General features: G+C 43.7%; 1 protein-coding gene across 1 annotated transcript in view; it reads right to left on the bottom strand.

Moving 5' to 3' along the window:
* LOC122813709 (zinc-binding protein A33-like) overlaps positions 1-22,107 on the bottom strand; it is a 65,883-nt gene extending 43,776 nt beyond the window's left edge. Inside the window, exons 1-2 of the mRNA XM_044086172.1 lie at positions 22,000-22,107; positions 21,772-21,902 (exon numbers count right to left, since the gene is read on the bottom strand). Of these exons, the coding sequence (XP_043942107.1) occupies positions 21,772-21,902; positions 22,000-22,076 (208 nt within the window). The 5' untranslated portion in view covers positions 22,077-22,107. The remainder of the gene's footprint in view (positions 1-21,771; positions 21,903-21,999) is intronic.
* Positions 22,108-22,646: the final 539 nt, after the last annotated feature.

Genomic DNA, 22,646 nt, shown 5'->3' with positions numbered 1-22,646 from the left:
TTAAGATAAGGATTCCACCAGTCTAGTTTGTTTTTGATGTTAGATCTGGGCTATCTTCTGGTAGGTATGTTAGCCTCAATGCAGCCATTTACAAGTTGTACAGAGTTTCTGTAAATAACTCTACATTGGTAGCTGTGTTCTCAGGGTTGGGGGAGCTATGAATTTTTGACAAACTGTTGCTTAACAGGATGTAGTTTGCTTTAGAATAGTAACTGTTATGGGTTTAGTTGGGTTTTCTAAGCTGATTTTTATTTTGAGGGAAACAGCTTTGTGGTGTGACTGCACTAATGGGAACACAACATGGATGTGGTGGGGTGCATTGCTCTCCCATGTTGGTGAGTTCTAGGTCCAATATGGTTGATCCTGTAGTTAGAGTTTGCACTATCTGGTCAAGGGTGTTTATGTTGATAAATTCTACGAAATTTTGTGCCTGGCAGCTAAAGACAGTATACATTTTCCAGCCTATAGAGGGGTAGTTAAAGTCTCACATGAATATTGTATTTGGATGAATGGTGAGTGCCTCTAATAGGTCTAGTTGAGAGTTGCGGGCCTCGTATGGTAAGAAATCTTGCCTTTGGAGACTTGGACATGGATGATCTCTAGGGCATCATCATGTTTAACCAATCTAGAGCTGTATGTGTTCCTAATGTAGATTGTGACACATCCACATTTAGCCAGTGCCAGTGCTGCTGTTGTATAAATGTGTAAAAGGCACTGTAGCCTTCCACTGCCGAAATACTGTGGCTTTAAACCAAGTATCAGTAAGAGCACAGCTGTCTACATTTTCCAGAGTGAGGAGAGCTTGGAGGGTGTGGAGTTTCTTGTTTAGGCTCCTAATATCGAACAGTAACACCTTAAATTTGCTTTGAGGAGTTTTTTTTTTGTTTTTGGGTTTTTTTTGTTGCTATGTTGGTAGTTTTGTCATTTTGACACTGCCTAAAAATGTCTCTAAGGGGATGGATAAAGTTAGGTCAATATGTGAAAGTCAGGGGTGGGGGTCGGGGGTAAATGCAGACCATCTTTGGCAAAGCAAACTGGTCTGTTAAGCATGTCCTCCATGCTTACAGATATCAGATTCCCATGCAGTGGCACCAGAAACTAAGGCAATTAGTAAAATCAATCATTTTCTGTTGATACTGTGACATCAACCTTAGTGAAGGTAGAAGGTACTCATTGCAAGGCATGAACCTGTCCGAGACACATATTCAGCAAAAGATTTATAGTGTCTCTTTTCATATGCTACAGTGAGGTACACCTCAGGTCATTTACACACACACGTGGATTATAACATAATAATACTGGTGCCTGCGGTGCAGTGACTTAAGTGCATGCATGATATTGTGGATCCTAGCTACAGATAGGCAACTAACCATTATCTTCTCCTTGTCCATCCTGGTGAGAGGGAGATCTGTGTGTTGTACAACAGAATCCCCCATGACAAGAGTACTAGGTAAAGTGTTTGCTTGTCTTATGGGCTTTGTTCTTAGGGTATCACTGGTTGTAGGCTTATGTGTGGTGTTAGGTGTTTCTCTTTGTGTGTGCTTTAATTATTGCTGAGGGTAGGTATTGCTGTTGGATGGCTTAGGAGCTCTTTGAGGTTTAGAAAGGTTTCTTTTAAGTGTCTCTGCTTAAGAAGGTCTATGTGTGGAGAGCAGTATGTGTGAAGGATGTATTGTGTGTTTTTGACAACTTTGTTCGTAAGTAAACTTTTTGTCTGTAAATAAGTCATATATGTACATTTCTCACATACTGTGTTACTGTCTTTAAGGATTAAAAGGTTGTCTTGAATACATGACACAAATGCTATACTGTCTCGGGATGCCCATATCTACTAAGCTGATCACAGAGTCATTAGGAAATTGAAAAAAAATTATTTATGTACTCACCGTAAAGTTCCATCTGTGTTGTCAATCTTCATTCATTTCTGATGAATAGGTTCTGGTTTTGATCCTCGTAACTGGCTCAGCCTTAATACAGCTTGCACCAGCCAAAAAACTCTTGAGCTAAGACCATACCCACAATGCCCCTCTTTTCATTACCTCAGATTGAGTTTGCATAAACAGCAGGCATTGAGTGTAAATATAATCAGAAGCAATGCCCAAGGTAAACACCCTATGACAACCCAGGACAAGGATTCGATCCTCCAGGACATCTTCGGGAGGGGGAAGGTGGGTGGGATGTCAAGAATTATTGAGGATCAACAGCACAGATGGAACATTATGGTGAGTACATAACTTCTTCATCTGATGTTGTCAATCCTAATTCACTGTTGATGAATGGGACAGAGTCCCCAGCTACTTAGTTTCAGGGTGGCCTTATTGAAGGATATTCCTGAGAACCATACAGCCAAAGGATGCTCTTTGCCTGGAGACCATATCCACTTTGTAATGAGTGATAAAAGTATGGGGTGTAGCCCAAGTTGCAGTTGCACATATTTCATCCATAGAAGCTCTGGAATGGAAAGCAGCTGAAGTGGCAACTGATCTGATTGAATGCACTTTAACATGCACAGGTAACTTATGGTTAGTATATGTATAAACAAAGGTAACACAATCTTTCAGCTATTTTGACAAGGACACCTTTGCTGCAGCTTGATTCATTTTGAAAAGGACATTTTTGCTGCAGCTTGATCTAACATTGGGCCAGAAAAGGAAATGAACAATTGATCTGATTTCCTCAGCTTTTTTGTTCTGTTTAGGTAAAAATAGAATTGCCTGTGAATGTCTAGTAAATGTAAGCAATAACTGCCTTTGTTGGTAAACTTGGGAAATAAAACTGGTAATTCAATGGTTTCATTAATATTAGTTTGAGAGACCACATTTGGAAGAAAAGAAGGATTAGTTCTTAATGATACTCTATTTTTATGAAAGCCTATCTACCACAAGAGTGGTTTCTGGCCCAGAAATTGTAGTTTATTGGCTGTTTGGGCAGTTTTTTCATCTTTTTCAACTTTCTGGTTTAAAAGACAGTGTTTACACTCTTGTTTCCCGCCTTTCCTGTAACTAGTCAAGTCCAGACACAGATTTTCTGTATCGAAGACTGTTTGTAAGCTTCTGAGTCCCCCTAGTCTTTCTGTGTTGGAGGGAAGCCTTCTAGCTTATCAGTGGGAGTGGTAAGGATCTAGGTAGCCTATCTACCACAAGAGGAGTGCTTTCTGGCCTGGAAATTCTAGTTTATTGGGAATTTGGGTAGTGTTTTTCCATCTCTTTCAACTTTCTGATTTAAAAGCCCACATTTGCCCTTGTTTGCCACCTTTCCTATAACTAGTCTAGTCCAGATACAGATTAGCTGTATCCAGGACTGTTTGTAAGCTTCTGAGCCCCCCCCAAGCTTTTCTGTGTCAGAGGGAAGCCTTCTCGCTTGTCAGTGAGAGTGATAATCACTAGGTAGCCTATCTACCACAAGAGGAGTGGTTTCTGGACCAGAAATTGTAGTTTATTGGCTATTTGAGCAGTTTTCTATCTCTTTCAACTTTCTGGTCTAAAAGCCTGCGTTTGCGCTCTTGTGTCCTGCCTTTCCTGTAACTAGTCTAGTCCAGATACAGATTTGCTGTATCCAAGACTCTTTGTAAGCTTCTGAGTCCCCAAGCCTTTCTGTGTCGGAGGGAAGCCTTCTAGCTTATCAGTGGGAGTGGTAAGCACTAGGTATCCTATCTACTACAAGAGGGGTGGTTTCTGTCCCAGAAATTGTAGTTCATTGGCCATGTGGGCAGATTTTTCCATCTCTTTCAACTTTCTGATTTAAAAGCCCACATTTGCGCTTGTTTCTCATCTTTCCTATAACTAGTCTAGTCCAGATACAGATTTTCTGTATCCGGGACCATTTGTAAGCTTCTGAGCCCCCCAACCTTTCTGTGTCAGAGGGAAGCCTTCTAGCTTGTAAGTGAGAGTGGTAAGCACTAGGTAGCCTATCTGCCACAAGAGGAGTGGTTTCTTGCCCAGTAATTGTAGTTTATTGGCTGTTTGGGCAGTTTTCCATCTCCTTCAACTTTCTGGTCTAAAAGCCCACGTTTGTGCTTTTACCACCTTTCCTGTAACCAGACTAGTCCAGATACAGATTTGCTGTATCCAGGACTGTATGTAAGCTTCTGAGCAGTGCCAAAGTCTACTCTTCAATTTTTCCCTTAGATCAGCTAGTTCTCCCCTCTCCTGCACTTTTACTAGCTTATTAGTCTAGCACTTTACCAGACTTCTTGTATCAATTATTGTAGTACACAAAAGTGCTATCAGCACTACATGCTCTACAAGGAAACAGCTCCATTACATATTATTAATGCCCACCCCTCCAGGCATGTCTAAAGGTCGGTTCACTGTGCTTTCTCCTGTTAACCTGGTGAACTTGGGCATACTGAGGCAATGTAGCAACTGCCTCATGTAAACTGACAACCCTCTCCTCTTACCTCCCAAAACTCAGACTTGCGAGAGATGCACTTATATATCCAAATTGGAAGCCACACACTCTCCAGCCAAGACCAAAATAGCTGGTCAAGAGTAGAAGGTCAATACTTGCACCACACCACATGGAGCACGTAGCCCACCAGAACACACACCAGCACTGCCTTCACATAAAAACACAAACCACATCCACCTTCGTGGAGGCTCTCAATAAAAATCTACCCAAACAGCACAGACCTCCAAGGTAGAAATGTACTCAACCACCACAACACAACACTAATCATGAGACACATAACTCTTCTAAACAGTGTGCCACTCAACCCAAGCCCCTAAGGCAAAACAGCATGCCCAACACGCTAGGCATAGGTGACTCAATAGTGATGCACACTGATGTCCCACTCACTAGGTTGAATGTGCATAAAATAACAGTCAGCTGCCTGTCAAGTGCCAGGATCCACCACTTAACGCATGCAATCAGGTCCCTCAACAACAGGTAAAAATATGACTCTGTCATTGTACATGTGGGTGTGAATGACTTGAGATATGCCTCCCTGGACTACATGAAGAGATATATGCAGGAGCTCTCAGATTATGTAGCCCAGGTGGATATGACCCTAGCCCTGAGCAGCATCCTACCATCACCCAGAATAATACCACAGTACAAGCAGAAAATGATTGATTTCAACAATTGGCTAAGTTTCTGGTTTCAGTCTAAGGGGATCCATTATCTGTCTGCCTGGGATGACATGATTGATGGACCTCAATGCTTTGCCAGAGATGGCCTGCATCTGTCACCCCTGGGCTTCCGGATACTGGCCAAGGTTCTTGCCACCCCTTTAGTGCCTTTTTAGGCAGTGTTCTGAAGACCAAATTACCACTTTAACAGCTACAAACAAATGTAGTTTGAGGGTCATGCTGCTCATCACTAGAAGTCTAAATCTCAAAATGCACTTGCTCGAAGCACTCCTTAAAATGGAGAGCATCGACATTTGTGCTGTAATAGAGACCTGGTTCAAGGCAGCAGAAAGCACCCCTGCATTACCAGGCTATAACTCATTCCACACCTTTCTGCCCCAGAACCTGGACCAAAGCTCCAAAGGCAGTTGCGTTTCCATATTCATAAAGGATGTGCACACCTCCAGACTGGTAGCTCAACAAAATGCATCGGAGATACTACAGGTGCAGCTAACATTGGGTAAGGCAGTGATTCAGGTCATAGCCTGCTACAGGTCCACAACCATGTCCCAAGACTCAGATTCCATGTTCCTATGCACCCTGGAGAGTATTAGGGTCCAACCTAACACTCTCATATTGGGTGACTTCAACTACCCCTTCATTAACTGAGAAAACTACTCATATACCAATACACTTGGCCAACATTTCCTGGAATTCATTAATTCCAATGCTCAGGACCAGCTCATTCTTACCCCACTAGAGGCAGCAACATCCTTGACCTGGTCAGTACTAACATGGGCAACCATTGCTGTACACCAATAGTCAACTCCTCCCTGGTTAGATCCAACCACAAACTAATCACCTTGGAAATCCAAATTCATCCCACCCCCACCCCACCACCCCCTGCAAAGGTAACCACCATGAAAAACTTCTCCAAAGCTAACTTTGGGCTCCTAAAAACAAAGGTGGCTAACTTCACAGCACCCATGCAAATGGAGAATAGTTGCATGGCTGCCAAATCATATACCAATGCACTGTACGGACATGTACACAAATGCATGGATCTCGCCATACCTAACAGAACCAAGATGCTCTCCTACACAAAAAGGAAGCCAATATGATGGTCCCCTGCCATAAACAAACTCTACTACAGAAGGAGGAAACTGATACAGAATAAGGTGACAGAAGGAGGAAACTGATGCAGAATAAGGTGAAGTCCCAAGACTGGAAAACTCCCTTATCAGCCTCAACAAAAAGTTCACATCCCTCATCAAATCCTCTAAAGCTAGCTATGAAAACAGAACAGCAGCAGATAGTAAAGATAACCACAAGGCCTTCTATAGTTATGTAAAGAATCTCCACGGCAATACCCAAATTTGCTCTGAGCTACTGCACAATGGTACCTCCTATACCAAGCCAACAGATACTGTCAATATACTGGCCAATTGGCACCCCACCTGTGTGCCCTGTTCAATCACAGCCTCATTTCAGGCTTTATCCCTACCGAATGGTGTACTGCTGCAGTCATCCCTCTCCACAAAGAAGAAGAGACTACAGATCCTTGGAACTATCACCTCATTAGCCTGGTGAGTCTGATGTGCAAAGCTATGGAACCCATCATGATGGACCTAATAAACAAGGATATAGGGAATCTCCAGACTCTGGATCCCACACAGTTTGGTTCTGTGAAGGGTAGATCATGCCTGCTCAACTTGGTTGACTGCTTTGAGTCAGTCACCGGAGCAGTGGATGAAGGCAAGGTGGTTCATACAGTCTACCTTGATCTGGCTAAGGCCTTTGAGACCATTCCCCACTCAGGAATCATAGAAAAACTCAGTAAGCTAGGCATCAACCCCTATATCACTAGGTGGGTTGCAAATTGGCTCACAGATAAAACCCACAGTGTGAAAGTAGCTGACTCCAAGTCAGACTGCTGACCAGTCATGAGTGGAGTCCCACAGGGTTCGGTCCTGGGTCCTCTCCTGTTTGGTACGTACTTCTCTGAAGTCCAGGCCAACACGAAGGGACTCTGCCTGACAAAGTTCACAGACAATTGCAAGTTGGGAGCTATTATTAACTCCCCAAGTGATGTTGACATCCTACAGAAAGGCCTCACCGAGACCAATGACTGGTGTCAGAGCCATGGCCTTAAGCTCAATGCCAAAAAATGTGTCATCATCCCCTTTGGGAAAAACCCGGTTACCATGAATTACCACATCGATGGTACTCCACTGAGCACAGAAGGCGTTATAAGAGATCTGGGAACACAGGATGACAGCAACCTCTCTTCTGATCACAACGTTGCCACTGTGGTCAGAAAGTCCTTCTATGTTGCACATCTCATTACTAAGGGTTTTGCATCCAAGAAGAAAGAGGTCATTGTCTCCCCCTACTCTTTCTTCATTAGGCCAGTCATCGAGTACAATGCCCCATTTGGCATGTATCTCACTAGACACCTGCAACAACTGGAGAGGGCATAAAAGTACCTCACAAAGAGGATCCTAGGCCTTAAACATTTGTCCTATATGGACAGACTAAAAAAAATCCAACTATTCTCTGTCTCATATCACTTGCTTAGAGGCGATCTCTGTTTGACTTACAAAGCTATGTCTGACCCAGCCCTGTTAGAAATACTACATCTGAAGAAATCCCAATCCCTCCGAACCACACATTCCAGAAACCTCAACCTCTTTACCACAATAAACAGAACATGCTGGGGGTACAGGTTCATAACCCTAGAGACTGCCCATGGTATGGAATAGACTTCCCATTCAAGTCAAACAGAGCACCTCAGTGGCCCTCTTCAACAGAAATCTTAATGAGTGGATGGGAAATAGAAAATTCACCCCGGGGATCATTCCAGTGGATCTACTCGACAGAGGCACTGGGAATTAAGGTCAGGTGGCATGATGCCAGGGTAATCCTATGGGCTAGGTTATAAAGGCTCCAGGGCCATTAGCCTAGTACACACCTATGAACCTGTACAATTCCTGGATCTCAGAGACTCTAATGGCGGAAGTGACGGCTACTAGAAAAAGAGTTTTCCATGAAAGAAATTTAAGGTAGCAGGTAGCTGCTGCTTTAAATGGTAGCAGCACTAGGGTCTGCAAAACCAAGGTGATATCCCAAGAGGCCACTGGATCTTTGAATGAGGGTTTTAATTGTAAGGGACCTTTGAGAAAAACTTTGCACATGTGATGGGAAATTAGAGGATAGTCATCAACGCCATTCTGAAAATTTGAGATGTCTGCCAACTGGACTTTAATGGTAGAGGCTGAAGCTCCTTGGTCGAACAGAGTAGCCAAAAAGAGCAAAACTTTCGCAACAGGCACCGGAAATGGATCTAAATTGTTTACAGAGGCCCAAACTGAAAATCTCTTCCATTTACTATAGTACAGTCTCCTGGCAGAAGGCCTATGGGAGGCCAGAAGAATATTTTGTACTGGGGGAGATATGTTATTCTGCCTAGCAATTAATGGAATTGGAGGTAACAAGCTGTGTGTTTGAGAGCATGGAGATCAGGGTGCTCCATCCCTTGCAGGTGAGAGAACAGGTCTGAAAATGGGTCCAGAGTCCATGGTTGGTGAATCAAGTGAGGCCATGGGAAGGAAAACCAAATCTGCCTGGTCCAAAGGAGAGCAATGAGAATCACCTTGCTTTGCAACCTTTGTTTTTTTTTTTTTAGGAACACAGGTATGAAGGGATAAGGAGGAAAGGCATATAAAGGAGACCCGAGGGCCAATCGAGAAGGAGAGCATCTCTCAAGGACTCCTCCTTTGGGGGATAAGGCAAAGTAGCTGCTGCACTTGTATTTCATTGGAGAGGCAAAGAGGTTGCAGCAAGGCTGGCCCTATTGGCAAAAGATTTCTTTTGACCCTTTGAAATTGAAAGACCACTCATGAGGCAAAAGAATATGTCTGCACAATTTGTCTGCTATCATATGGGAACTCTCCAGAATATGAGTTGCCACAAGAAAACAGTTGGAAGATCTCACCCACTGCCACATACTAAGAGTGTCCTGGCAAAGGGGGTAGGATTTGGTTCCCCCTTGTTTGTTGATATACCATACCACTGACATGTTGTCTGACTGGATTGCAACTGTTCCCAGAGGAAGAGCAGATTAAAAGGCTTGCAACTCTAGAAGCACTGCTCTCATTTCCAGGACCCTGATGTGTAAGTTGGCCTCTTGTGGGGACTAAGTGCCATGGACTGGTCTTCCCAGATAATACCCTCCCCACCCCATTGGTCAGACATCCATGGTCACTATGGCCTTGGGTTGTGAGAAAACAAAGGGACAGCCCATCAGAATTTCTTTTGACTGCATCCACCAAGATAGATCCTTTTTGCAACATCCTGTTATTAAGATCGGGTGAGTCATCGGATGAGAAAGAATCCAGTGGGAGGCCAGAAGCCATTGAAGTATCCTCATGTGAAATCAAGCCAAGAGGACAATGGTGATGGCCACCACCATAGATCTTAGGGCTTAGAGAACAAATCGAGTGGGCACTCTGTTTTCTACCAGAATGGGCTGCACTTAAGACCTTAACTGCTGCAGACTGTGAAATGGTAGAGAAGTTACACATGAAACTGTGTTGAGATAGGCTCCTATGAATTCTAGGTCCTGAGTTGGAGATAGCTGAAATTTTTAATAGTTGACCATTATGCCTAGGGTTCTGATCAAATGTGGAATAAAATCTGTGGCTTGCAGCAGTAGATGCCCGGTAGGGGCAGTGAGGAGCCAGTCATCTAAATAAGGAAACACCCAAAATTTGTGCAGTCTCATGTGAGCATTGACTGCTGCCATGCATTTGATGAACACCTGCGGTGCTGTGGCAAGGCCAAAGGGTAGATCATTGAACTGGTAATGACTGGCTCCAAGCTGAAAGTGGAGAAACCTTCTTGAGCGTTTGTCCATCTTTATGTGGTAATACACGTCTTGAAGGTCTATAGAGCACATCCAATCATTCTCCCCTAAAAGGGAAGAATAAACTGAACAATGAGCATCCAGAATTTTGTGTGCTGAACAAAATTGTTCAGAAGGCTGAGGTCTAGTATTGGCCTCCAGTCCCTTGTCTTCTTTGGCACTAAAAAGAACCTGGAGTAATATCTGGATCTTATCTGGTCTCTTTTTTTCTAGCAACTTTTTAACCTCTATGGCTGCTTGATCCCTCTGCCTGGGTGGAACATCTGGGATTTTTTTTCAGTGATCTCAGAAGAAGAGTGAAGGAAATATAATAGCCTCTGGTAATGATTTTTCTGCACTCAAGTATCAGAGGTTATTTGTAGCCAGGCTGTCAATTCAAAGAAAGTCTCCTCCTGACTCCTTCCAGAGGCAAGCAATCAGGCCTCCTTTCAGGAGTGCTGGTAGCTTTGTCCAGAAAAGGAGTCTCTGGAACCCCTGTTTCACAAGCCACCTCTACCTCGCAGATGACGTCTTCCATATGAGCTTCTCCTTCTGCTCCTATGGGAGCCTCTGCCACGTGTGCCATGGAAATGCCCCTGGAACTTTTTGAACCACATCACTCAGCTCCTCTGATTCCTGTAGTAGGGTTGTTAAGGAATAGAAAAATGAATGCCCACAGCAGACAGGGTCTCATCATCCTTTTCACACCTGGTGAGTGTGTCCTTTACTTTGGGTGAGAACAGGGATGATCTGTCAAAGGGAACATTGATGAACGAAGACTTGAAAGGCTCCATGAATTCACACAAGCACACTGAGGAGTGACACCTTATGGCAATGCCAGAACCCGCTGCTCTAGTCATCCCCTTCGGCTGCATGTGCAATAAGCCACATGGACGAGTTGGAAATAGACTCCAGGGTAGCTAGCTGAGAGGCGACCTTGTCTTACACCTTGTTAGACACAGCTGCAGCGAGAGTATCCGACAACCTCCTAATCAGATCTCTATGGAGTCTAGTAAAATGCGCCATATAATTCAAGGACCTGAGAGCAAAGGTCATTGAAGTGTATATCTACTTTCCAAGTCTGTCTGTCATCCTAGACTTTTGGTTTATGAGGATGTACAAGGACTCTCATCGGCAAGTTTTTTCTTGGTGGGAGCTGCCACTACCATGGCATCTACTGCTAAGCCCTTGGCCCAATACTGGTGATGGTCCAGCAGAGAAAGAATTTTGTCTGGTCTCCAGGGAATAGGTGCTATGAAATCAGGGGCCTTCCAAGCCCACTGTATGATCAGCTTAATAAGATCATCACTGGAAGGGGTCACCCAGGAAGTAGATGGTTGAGTACCGAATGCTTGCAAGTACAAAGATTACTCTGAGGTCGGGTTTTGGGGTTTCCAGTTACCCCTCTGCTTAAGGATCTTCAGAATGTCTCTAAAGGAGACATCATAGGGGGGGTGACTGGGGGGAACCTACCCCTTCATCGAAATCCGTGACCTCAGTAACAGATTCCTCCTGGGAATCTAGGTGCTTCCTCTTGCATGTCTTTTTATGGGGGAGTTCCTCAGCGGGAATGTCTGAGGAAGACTGAAGAAGAGGGGGCCCTGTGCAGGGGTGACTTGAAGTTTCAGTGCTCACTGTCCTGTCATGAAGATTGGAATCAACTCTGGACCAGAAGATATAGTAACCAGACACACCGATACAGGAGAAACTAGCTGACAGCCTCCAGAGGTTAAAGATCTCTTCATAACCAGGAAGTTAGGGCCCCCCAAAAGAGAAGTGGAAACCCAGAAATGAGAACAACCACCTCAGAACTGGGGTCACACCCTGCTTCAAGAGTTCGCCTCCCAAGGGTGCAACTGAGGAAGGACCTGGAACAGATAAGGTCCCAACACCCAAGGTTGGTTCTGTATAAAAACTAGGAGCCAAACCAGAACCCTCGGAACCTGTAGCCGAATCTTGGCCCTGAAAATCTATCACTTCCAAGGAGGGAACCAAAGAAGTCAGAGCGACCTTCAGTACCAAGGATAGGATGCCTGATGGCACCAGAATAGATGGTACCAGAGGGATCAAAGTGTTGGGCTCTGAAGCTCAAGTAGAAGTTGGAGGAGAAGGTAGTGTAGGAGTCCTTGGAGAAGAGACCCCAACTCCAGAAGGGAGAGTGGCAGGAGCAGCAGGGATACCTCAGGCCACTAACAGCTGATCTACCAATCTTAAGACATCTACCTCAGACAGACTCCTGGAGGATCCAAAAGAAAAGGCTAAGGGAGACTCAGGCTTTATGTTTGGAAACCATCAGTGCCATGGGAGATGCAGGCACTGAGTGGCTCATCTTTTTTGGTAGTGTGAGTTTTTAGAGAATCAGTCTTGGACAAGAGCTCAGAAAAATAAGTCTTTAATGAGCCCTTTAAAATGAGCTTATTTCGATGCTCCACTAAGGTTTGGTGACTAAAGAACTTAGTGATGTCACACTCTGTTTCCAGGTGGGGAGCTCCTAGACAATAAACACATGAAAGATGCCCATAAGAATTGGGCATTTTTCTTCCACAGTCTTGGCACTTCAAAAAACCAGAAGTACCTTTTGTTTTTTTGTTTTTTTAATTTAAAAAGAAAGTGGTAAAGACACATTTTCATACACACACACACTAATAGGAAAAAGGAAAAAGGAAACTACAAACTATGGTAGGCAAGAACACCACACAGTAAAACAGGAAGAAAGGGAAAAGAGGTACCAACAATGGTGTAAAGAAATATCTCGAGAGGTAAGAAGGGCAGAGGGTTATATAAAAATATCAATAAAGGGTAAAAGAAGGCATCAGATACTACTCAAACAACAATTACTGGAAAAGAAATATCTAAAGACTAAACTAGAAAGAAAATTGATCGACTTAGCTGAGAGCAATTGCTGACGCATCTTGCTAACAGAGCAGCACATGAGACCTGAGGTAATGAAAAGAGAGGCATTGTGGGTAAGGTCTTAACTCAAAAGTTTTGGGCTGGCGCAAAATGTATAATGGCCGAGATGGTTCCAAGGATCAGAACAGGAACCCATTCATTAAGAATGAACAAAAATTGACAACATCAAATCTCTTGTTGCCAGGACCAGTATTAGGGTTGGGCTATTATGGGTTAGGGTCTTGGTTTTCCTACGGTCACCTGAGTGGTGTCTAGGCTGAAGCTAGATGTTGGTTAGTGTACTGTCCTGATATTATTGCTGTCTGATGCTCAAACTAGCTTACCTAAGCTGAGCACCATACAAAGCCTTTCTGTGTTATGGTTTAAAGTCCCTGGTGCTTGCTTTATAGGTTTGCTACTATATAGGGTATTTCTAACTGCCACTGAACAATCGACAGCTCTGCTAAAACAGGCCCAATTTATAGCAGATAGAAAGAAGCTGAAAACTAGCTCCCTTCCCTCTGGCCAATAAACAACTACATTTTGAGTTTCCTGGAGTGCGTCCCAACTCAGAAAGACCAGATAAACACTTTTTGCAACAAGATGGATGATCCTGGAACTTCATAATGTAAAAGTACAGCAAAAGTACCTCTCAAACACAGATTAATGCTAACAACTAAGTTCTTAAAAAGCCCTCTGACTGATGAAACAATATCACTTGAAGCCTCCTTGTGTGCTTTCCAACTCAAACTGACCAGACTACTTTACTACTACCACTAGAATAGCAGTCCAAGTCTTCTGAATGTAAAAATGCAATTTAGCTAGCCAGGGGGTGGGGGGTGGGTTTGGCATAACAGTTAAGGTCTTTACCTAATAAACACAAAGTACAGGGATTGATTCTTACCTCAAGTTATTGGCTAGGCTTAAAATGGCCCTTCAGGGCAGTTAGCTAGTATTCACCTATAAAACTATGAACCTAGAAGAGAAAATCTACCAGGAACAAATCCATCAACTGGCTAAAAGTAATTACAATGCAATCCAAGCCAGCAATGAGGATCACTCACTCTTTAAGGCAATTTCAAAGTACACTAATAGTGCCTTCCTAGTTTCTTCTAACAGTAAACAGTAAGACAAGTACAGGAGGTAAGACTGGGTCTGTAAGGAGCTTCTAGGGCCAGGTATACAGAAGATGAGAATGAGATGAGCTTTCAAGGCCAGATCTATCCAAAACTGGTTTTAGTTTCATTAAGAGAGTTATCGATATTGAATATATTAAAAAGGGAGGGCAGCAGAAACGCTTTTATTATTACTAAGGATCATACATTTGGTCTTTTTAGGAGAAGGTTTTTGTTGACAAGTCACCCATTTAGAGCCAAGAGATTATCTTGAAATTGAGTTGGAATGGCTTGATAGGAGGAATTGGCTCTATAAATAACGAAAGAATTGATGTGTATTCCATCCTGGCAATGGAACTGTGAATCAGCTTTATGTCACTGCAGAGGCAGTGTAGGGGTCATGGGAGTTTGCTATGTGTGCTTAAGACTTGGAGGAAACACATGACTGGGTACCCAGTAGGAGGTGCAAGATATATTGCTGCCTGGCATTAAGTCCCTTTATCTGAGGATAACATGTGTCCAATTTCTTGGCATTAAGTCAAACACATTCAAGCTAGACACAGGACTCTATAAAAGGTGTGTTTTTTGCCCCGTCTTGTTTGCAATTTTCATGGACAGGATATGACGGCACCAGCACAGTCTGGAAAGTACCCAGTCTGGGGACATGGGGGTTGGACATTTGTCATGTGCAAATGACGAAGATGTGTCCTCTTAACTTCAAGTGGCTGTAATTTCCATCTGGCACTGGAGTAGCTGGCTGCTAAGTATGAAGTAGTTGGGATGAAAATTAGTAGCTCTCAGTACATAGTCACTGTTCTCTCCAAGAACAACAAATCAGGGGAAAACAGTTAGTAGATACGGATGAATTTATGTGTCTTTATCTTTTGCTCTCATATGAGGGTAAAGGGGATCAGAAGCCTGACTGGAGGATGACTGTAGTGGTGACAGTACTACAGATGTTCCAAACTTTAATGATGAAGCAGGAGATGAGATATAGGATAAAACTATTAAATTACCAGTCAGCCTCTGTCTCCATCCTCACATCTGATCATAAGATTTGGGTACTGACTGAAACAATGAGGTCATGGACAGACACCAGATTCAAGTTTCCTTTAGAGGGTAGCTGAACTTACTTCCTACAACAGGGGAGGATTTCAGAGTACGGTTACTGTTCCTCCATTTTGAAAGGAGTCAGTTGAGGTAAACTGTGTACCTTGTGAAGATGCACCTAGTTACTTTCCACTGGCCATATATCCAGCAGTCCACTGTCAAAATGTCACAAGTTATAGTGTGAACTTGCTGGAGGAATTTCATCTCTTAGCTTCTTGGAAAATGCCTGTCTGATGATCTTACAGGATATATAGAGACTGGTATATGGGCTGGGGAAGTGCTAAATGGTAATGATATTCCTTTTACTTGAAATGTTTGTTTGTTTAATACCTCTGTCCCAGTTAACATAAACTTTTAATGATAGCCCACTGTCAAACTACATCTGTCTGGGGGGGCAGGGCACCTGCATGGTGATTACGTTCAATTCACCGAACACCATACCTGTCAAGTACTGCCACTGATATCACATATCACAGTCACTGAGCTGTACTGTTTCACCATTTGTTTGCTGACATGGACATCATGGAAGCATGAAGAAGAGGAAAAGTACAGTTTTGTACTTACCATAAATGTAGACGTCCGATAGATATGCAACTGCAGTCATAACATATGGGTTGTCCTGCCTCAGGCAGCCCTCGGTCGGCCGGATTCCAAAGTCTGGTTCCGACGTCGGCTGATGTCGCATTTCTCTCCGACGTCAGAGCGGCTGGAGTATATAAGCATCAGCCGACGCCATCTTCTTCAGTGTTTCTTGCCCCAGATGCCAGGTGCCCTCCAAGGAAGGCTGTAATCAAATTGGAAGACAAAAACAGGTTTCCAGACAAATAAATAAGCAATAAACAGATACACCATAACAGATATCCCCAGCTAAGAATACAGGGAGAGGAGTGGACCCAAGGCATAAAGGGAAAGGAGGGAGGGAAAACCCGACTGCAGTTGCATATCTATCGGACATCTACATTTATGATAGGTACAAAACTGTACTATGTCCTTCAAGAATGCAACTGCAGTCATAACATATGGGTTGAATACCATAGCTTAGCTGGGGGAGGTGGAATGCTCTATGAAAGGGATGGTGTAGCTATCAATCCCTGCAGGACTGCTGAAGCAAAGCCTGCTCTGGATCTGGAATATAAGGGGAGGTTGCAGTGTTTGGAAAATGTATGCATGGAGCTCCATGTAGCAGCTTCTAGAATGTCCTTTGTAGGCACCCCTCTCAAGAATGCTGTAGAGGTGGCTGTAGCTCTGGTGGAGTGTGGTCTGACATTGGCTGGCACACTCTTTCCATGGAAGGAATAACAGAATCTGATGCAATGTCCAATCCATTTTGAAATTGTCTGTTTGGAAATTGCTTTTCCTTGTACTCCAGGGGCGTAAGCTACAAAAAGCTGATCAGACTTCCTACTGGTCTTGGTTCTATCCAGGTAGTAGCGAAGTTGTCTGTGAATGTCCAAGGTATGCAACAGTCTTTCCCCTTTGTTCTCAGGATTGGGAAAGAAAGTAGGCAGGTGAATTGCTTGATTTAAAGAAACCCTAGATACCACTTTTGGCAGAAAGGTAGGGTTGGTTCGTAAGGAGACCCTGTCTCTGTGAAAGGTTATGAACGGTGGTATTGCCATTAGGGCCTGTAATTCCGAAACCCTTCTTGCTGAGGTAATGGCCAACAGGAAAGCTGTCTTCCAGGAAAGAAATTGTAAGTCCACAGAAGCTGCTGGCTCAAAGGGAGGTAGAGTCAGTTTTTCTAGGACAAAGTTGAGGTCCCAAGCTGGTACTGGTGCCTTTCTTGGAGGCTTTATATTCTTGATTCCTCTAAGTAATTGCCTTAACAAAGGATGTGAAAACACAGGTGGATCAGTGTTGTATCTAGCTGAGATAGCTGAAGCATGTATTTTTATGGAAGAGTATGAGAGTCCATTATGTAGCATATCTGCCAAATATTCCAGAATGAGTGGAATGCTCAAAAGTGATGCATCATGACCTTTGCTGGTATTCCAAATGCTGAATCTCTTCCATTTGGCCGAGTAAACCTTTCTGGTGGATGGTCTGCGGGCTTCTGTTAGTATCCTCTGAACTTCCTTGGAGAGAGGTAGATTGAGGTTCTTTATGGAATCTCCCAAGCTGTTAGCTGTAGCGTCTGGATGTTGGGATGAACTGTCCTGAAGTTGTGTTGAGTCAGAAGTTGGGGCCATTGGGGGAGGGCCCACTTTTTGTTGTGACATACGCTCCGTAGTAGTGGGTACCAGTGTTGTCTTGGCCAGTCTGGAGCTATTAGGATCCCCTTGGGCTGCTCTGCTTTGATCTTTAGTAATACTGTGGTCATCAGTGGCAGAGGTGGAAGTGCATAGATTTTTAGGGAGCTCCAGTTGAATGAGAGAGCATCTATCTTCCATGCTTGTGGATGATATGTCCTTGAACAGAACTTTTGTAGGTGATGATTGAGGTGGGAGGCAAATAGGTCTATGTCTGGCCTGCCCCATGTCGAGATGAGTCGTATAAAGATTTCTGGATGTAGCCTCCATTTGTGGGGATCTAGGAAATTCCTGCTTAGACTGTCCGCCAGAACATTCTCTTTGCCTGGAACAAACTGGGATTGTAACTGTATGTTTAGGCTCAGTGATTTTTCCCAAAGATTCATTGTCAGTCTGCAAAGGGGGTAAGAATGAGTGCCCCCCTGCTTGTTTATGTACCACATCACAGTGGTGTTGTCTGTCCGTATTAGCAGGTGGCCTTGTTGAACTTGTTGTCCAAAAGCCTCGATGGCACGCATTACTGCCAGCATTTCTTTTTGGTTGATATGCAGATGTGTTTCCTTTGGAGACCATTGTCCTTGAATACATCTGCCCTCCATGTGCGCCCCCCATCCAAGGTCTGAGGCGTCTGTGGTCATGGTCTGTGTTATCTGAGGTTTTTTGAATGACATACCTGTGTTTGACTGGCTTACTGAGGCCCACCATAGAAATTCCTTTTGAAGACATGGAATGAGCGGTATGGTTGCCTCTAGGTTGTTGCTGTGTTGAGACCATAAGCTTTTTAGGTACCATTGAAGCTTTTTCATGTGTAGTCTTGCTAGTGGAACCAGGAGAATGCAAGATGCCATGTAACCCAGGGCGTGTAGGAATCTCCTTGCAGTCATCTGGGTGAGCTTTGCTAAACTTTTGAAGTAATGAGTTAACTTTTTTTGCTTGTCTTCTGTCAGGTAAGCCATTTGAGAGGCTGTGTCTAGTTTGGCTCCTAAGAAGGTTATTTGCTGGGATGGCTGAAGTCTTGACTTTTGAAAGTTGACTGTGTATCCCAGAGCCTGTAGCAATTGTATGACATAATTCAAGTTTTTTGTCAAAATTAGTTTGTCGTCCGCTTGTATGAGGCAGTCGTCCAGGTACAGGTAAATTTGAATCCCCTGGAGCCTGCAATGAGCAATTACTGAAGCCAGGCATTTCGTGAATACTCTGGGTGCAGTAGATAAGCCAAATGGCAATGCTGAGAACTGATAATGCTCTGGCCCTGCAAGAAATCTGAGGTATCTTTTGCAGCTGTGTCTGATAGGGACATGCAGGTATGCCTCCTTGAGGTCCAGAGTAATCAGCCAGGACCCCTTGCCCAGCATGGGAAGGAGTTGCTGTTGAGTCAGCATTTTGAACTTTGGTACTATGAGAAAAGTGTTTAAAGCGGACAAGTCCAGTATTGGTCTCCATTGAGTTTCTTTTCTTGGAACAAGGAACAGTCTTGAGTAAAACCCCTGACCTTGTTCTTGTTGTGGTACTTTTTCTATTGCTTTGATCTGAGCAAGCAGAGAAATTTGCTTGATAGCCTCTGCCCTCTGATTTTGTGGAAGGTTTGGCATGCCTTGTTTTCTTGGCAAAGTATGAAAATGGAACCTGTAACCGTGGTCTATAATGTTCAAAATCCATTTGTCCTTTGTCAGTTTGTGCCAATTGTTTGAAAACAGAGATAATTTTCCGCCCAAAGGAGCTTCTGCTTGCTCTTTGGTCAGCAGAACTAGAGGAAAGTCATTGAGATTGTCCCTGTGGGGCAGGAGAAACCCCTGTGTCACTTCTTTGGTTTGCTGGTTGCCATTGTCGTCCCCTGTAGGATCCTCTGTATTGTCCTCTTCCTCGGGCACACCTGTTTTTGCCCCTTTGAAATCTTTCAGGATTAGGAAAGGACCAGTTCTTAGAAGGCCAATTCCTGCTGAATCTGGGTGGCTGAACCTGGAGGAAATCTTTGACTGTCTGAACTGACTTGGCTTTTTCCTCAATGGACTTTAACACATCTTTAGCATTAGCACCAAAAAGCTTGTTCTTTTCCAAAGGTGCATCAAGAAGTTTTGCCTTAACATGATCTGATAAAGGTTGTTCTTTTAACCATGCATGTCTACGAATGACTGCCCCTGTCATAGCTGCCGTACATGAAGCTTCCAATGCATCATATCCACACTGCAGAAAGTGATTGCTAACTTGCTGAGAATTATGCACAGCCTCCTGCAAAGACTTCCTATCTAAAGGTTCAGGAGAGGCCAAAGTTTTCTGTAAATCATCTAACAGGAAATCCTGATATTGAAACATATGAAAGAGACAATTGAGAGCTCTCATAGATAAAGTAGTGGAGGTGTAAACCTTCTTCCCCCATCTCTCTAAGGACCTTGCTTCCCTGTTGGAAGGCAAAGGGTTTTTGGAGGTGGTAGCTGAAACCCCTTTAGGCCCCTGAGAAATTGTTTCTAAATCAACAGCATGGGCCCTAAAGAAATGAGAATGGGTTTCTGGGACCCTATAGTATCTGTCAGGCTTGACAGGAGCAGGAGGAAGAGTATCAGGGGTAACACTGGAGTCAGAGTACAAATCATCCAAAACATCAAGCACAGGAGGTATAGCTAAGGGTCTGTGTTGTGGCTTTTTAAGGAAGGTTCGAAGGCGCTTTCTGGAATCTGAATATTCCTGGCCTTGCCACTTAAAATGTTCCCTCATGGAATGCAGAACTTCCCCAAAAGAAATATCCTCAGGAGGAGAGGCCAAGGGGATGGAGTCCTCTGCATCTGAATCCTCGTAGGTCTGAAAGGGCTCTTCCTGGTTTTCGGAGTGAACAGAGTCCTCAGAATCTTCATCTGAAGGAAGAGGGTCAGAGGGTTCAACCCTGGGCCTCTTATCAGGAGGAGGCTGGGATCCTCTCTCAGGATGGGCCTGGGAACCTCTGATCATGGAAATTAAATCAGCGGCCATAGTCATGATTTGAGTTTCAGGAGTAGGCTGAGGTAAGGTTTTAGCAGTAAGATGCTTGGACTTGCTGGCTGCCTTAGCACGTGTGTAGGCCTTGATAGACATGGACATGGGAGGCCTAGCAGCTCCACGTGCAGGAGTGACCTTATCAATAGCAATGGTCTCGGGCATTTCCTCGGTTTCAGTATCCGGGGGAAAGTCAATAACTGGCGTCGGAGTGGCCTCCGGTATCGGAGGTATCGGTAATGCGGTGTCTTCGGTTCAGAGTGGTGGAATAACCGCCTCAGAGGGAACCGGAGCACTCGCGGTTAGTTTTGGCATGGTGTCGGTGGAAGACGCGGGCCGAGGATGTCGGTCCTGGTCTTTTCGTTTCTTAGGAGTCTGCATTGTCAGTAGTTCCGACGGCATTGTATAATCAAATTTTTTGCCGAAAAAGTCTTCAGCGAACTCCACCCGGCGCCTGAGAGTGCGCTTATTGAAGCGAGCACAGGCGGCACAGGCCGAGACGTCGTGGTCCGGGCCAAGGCAAGGGAGGCAGTAAGAGTGGAAATCCTTATGAGGTATTTGTTTACCACAAGACAAACAATTATTTACTGTTTCAGTAATTTCTGACATCGGCTGAGGCAAGAAAAGGTCCCCAATGGGGTACTTAGCTTTTTTGATGACTTCAGTTTCGAAGAATACAGGAGCTGACCGACCGGCACTTGCGAACTGCTTCTGCTTCGGGCACCGCGTGGCAAGAAAGACTGAAGAAGATGGCGTCGGCTGATGCTTATATACTCCAGCCGCTCTGAAGTCGGAGAGAAATGCGACATTAGCCGACGTCGGACCCAGACTTTGGAATCCGGCCGACCAAGGGCTGCCTGAGGCAGGACAACCCATATGTTATGACTGCAGTTGCATTCTTGAAGGACATCAAACTCCTACTGTGTATCATCAACTACTTCCATGCCTGTGCGACATCAGAGACATTTCATATCAATAGCAGGGGATGTAGGGAAGCATTCCCCACATGGGGTGGAGGAGGACTTGCCCCCTACAAAAATATTTTTTTTTTATTTGTGAAGTTTCAGAAGATGTGTACTTTCACAGTGTGTAGTCATTTCCTGTCATCTGATCACCTGGGCTTGCATAGTTTATGATTTTTTCGCAGATAGCCTGTGATTTATTGACTAGTGATCCCATGATAACTTATACTGTAGCTGTGTGGGAACATTTCATTATATAGTACAGTGTAGTACACAAACTATACATGTAATGATGGGGTGGATAAAAGAAACACATTATCTGTGTCTCAGAAAATAAATCCACAGTTTATATAACCCAAAAAACATTTTGGTTTCAAAATGTTAACATTATCTGCAATAACAATATGTTAAAGATTTAATTAAGTTTATTCCACTGCAGTCTATAAATCAAAATATATTATACTTTTTATTTACATAAAGAATAAACTATATGAAGCATCTTACCAGGGGTAATGATAGACTTCATTTCTTTCCAGACACTGTATTGTAACGGTCCTGTGAAATGCCAAAAGCTAAGGTTACCAGAAATCAAATTGGGTTTGCATCTGCTACCAGTTTGTTCCACACTGTTACACCTAGGAACACAAGTCACCAGGTTACTTTCTGATAAAATATTACCTAGAGAAATTCAAGCCATATTCAGCAACAATGTAGTATTAAGTGTATACTTACAGTTGTGATATATTACTCACTGCCTGTGTTAAACAGAAAAAGAAAGTATTGTTAGAATACAGGCAAACACAAGGCATGTATACAGTAATCTTAAATGTTTTATTCCCACAGTAACAGCAAGACTATGATGGATTATTTTAATTGTGTGTGGGGGAGGGTGGGTGTGTTTGAATTTGTACATGTGTGTGTATGTGTGTCCGAGTGTCAGTATGCCTGTGTGTCAGCCTGTCTGTTGGTTGTATTGCTGTAGATCTTTCTGGTTGGATGGTTGAGATGGCATAGTCCTCTTGAATGTGGACGTGAAATATGTTTCTGCAACAGTTTATTTTTTAGGGGAGTCAGTAGTATGTTTATTACGTAACTATTTTTATTTCACTTTTCTTAGCACTGCTCTGGGGCCCCCTGAACTTTTCATATATTGTGGCTTCCAATTTGTTCAGGATGACACTCTTTGGGTAGGTAGGTAGGGGACACAGTGACAAGTTTAGCCTGTAAAAGAGCAAATATTCATAGAAAACATCATAGGATAAGCAATACGGTAAATTATGCCATATTAAAATAGTTGCAAATACAGCAAATTTAGAAATCTAGGCCAACATCCATTAGCAAGCGATACCTCACTCTGTGGTTACACTTTTTAAATTTTA

This window comes from Protopterus annectens, chromosome 10.part0, assembly GCF_019279795.1.
Source record: "Protopterus annectens isolate FY-2018-M chromosome 10.part0, PAN1.0, whole genome shotgun sequence".
Taxonomy (NCBI): domain Eukaryota; kingdom Metazoa; phylum Chordata; order Ceratodontiformes; family Protopteridae; genus Protopterus; species Protopterus annectens.
Note: the sequence above shows the minus strand (reverse complement) of the source record. Positions and strands in the feature narration are given on the sequence as shown.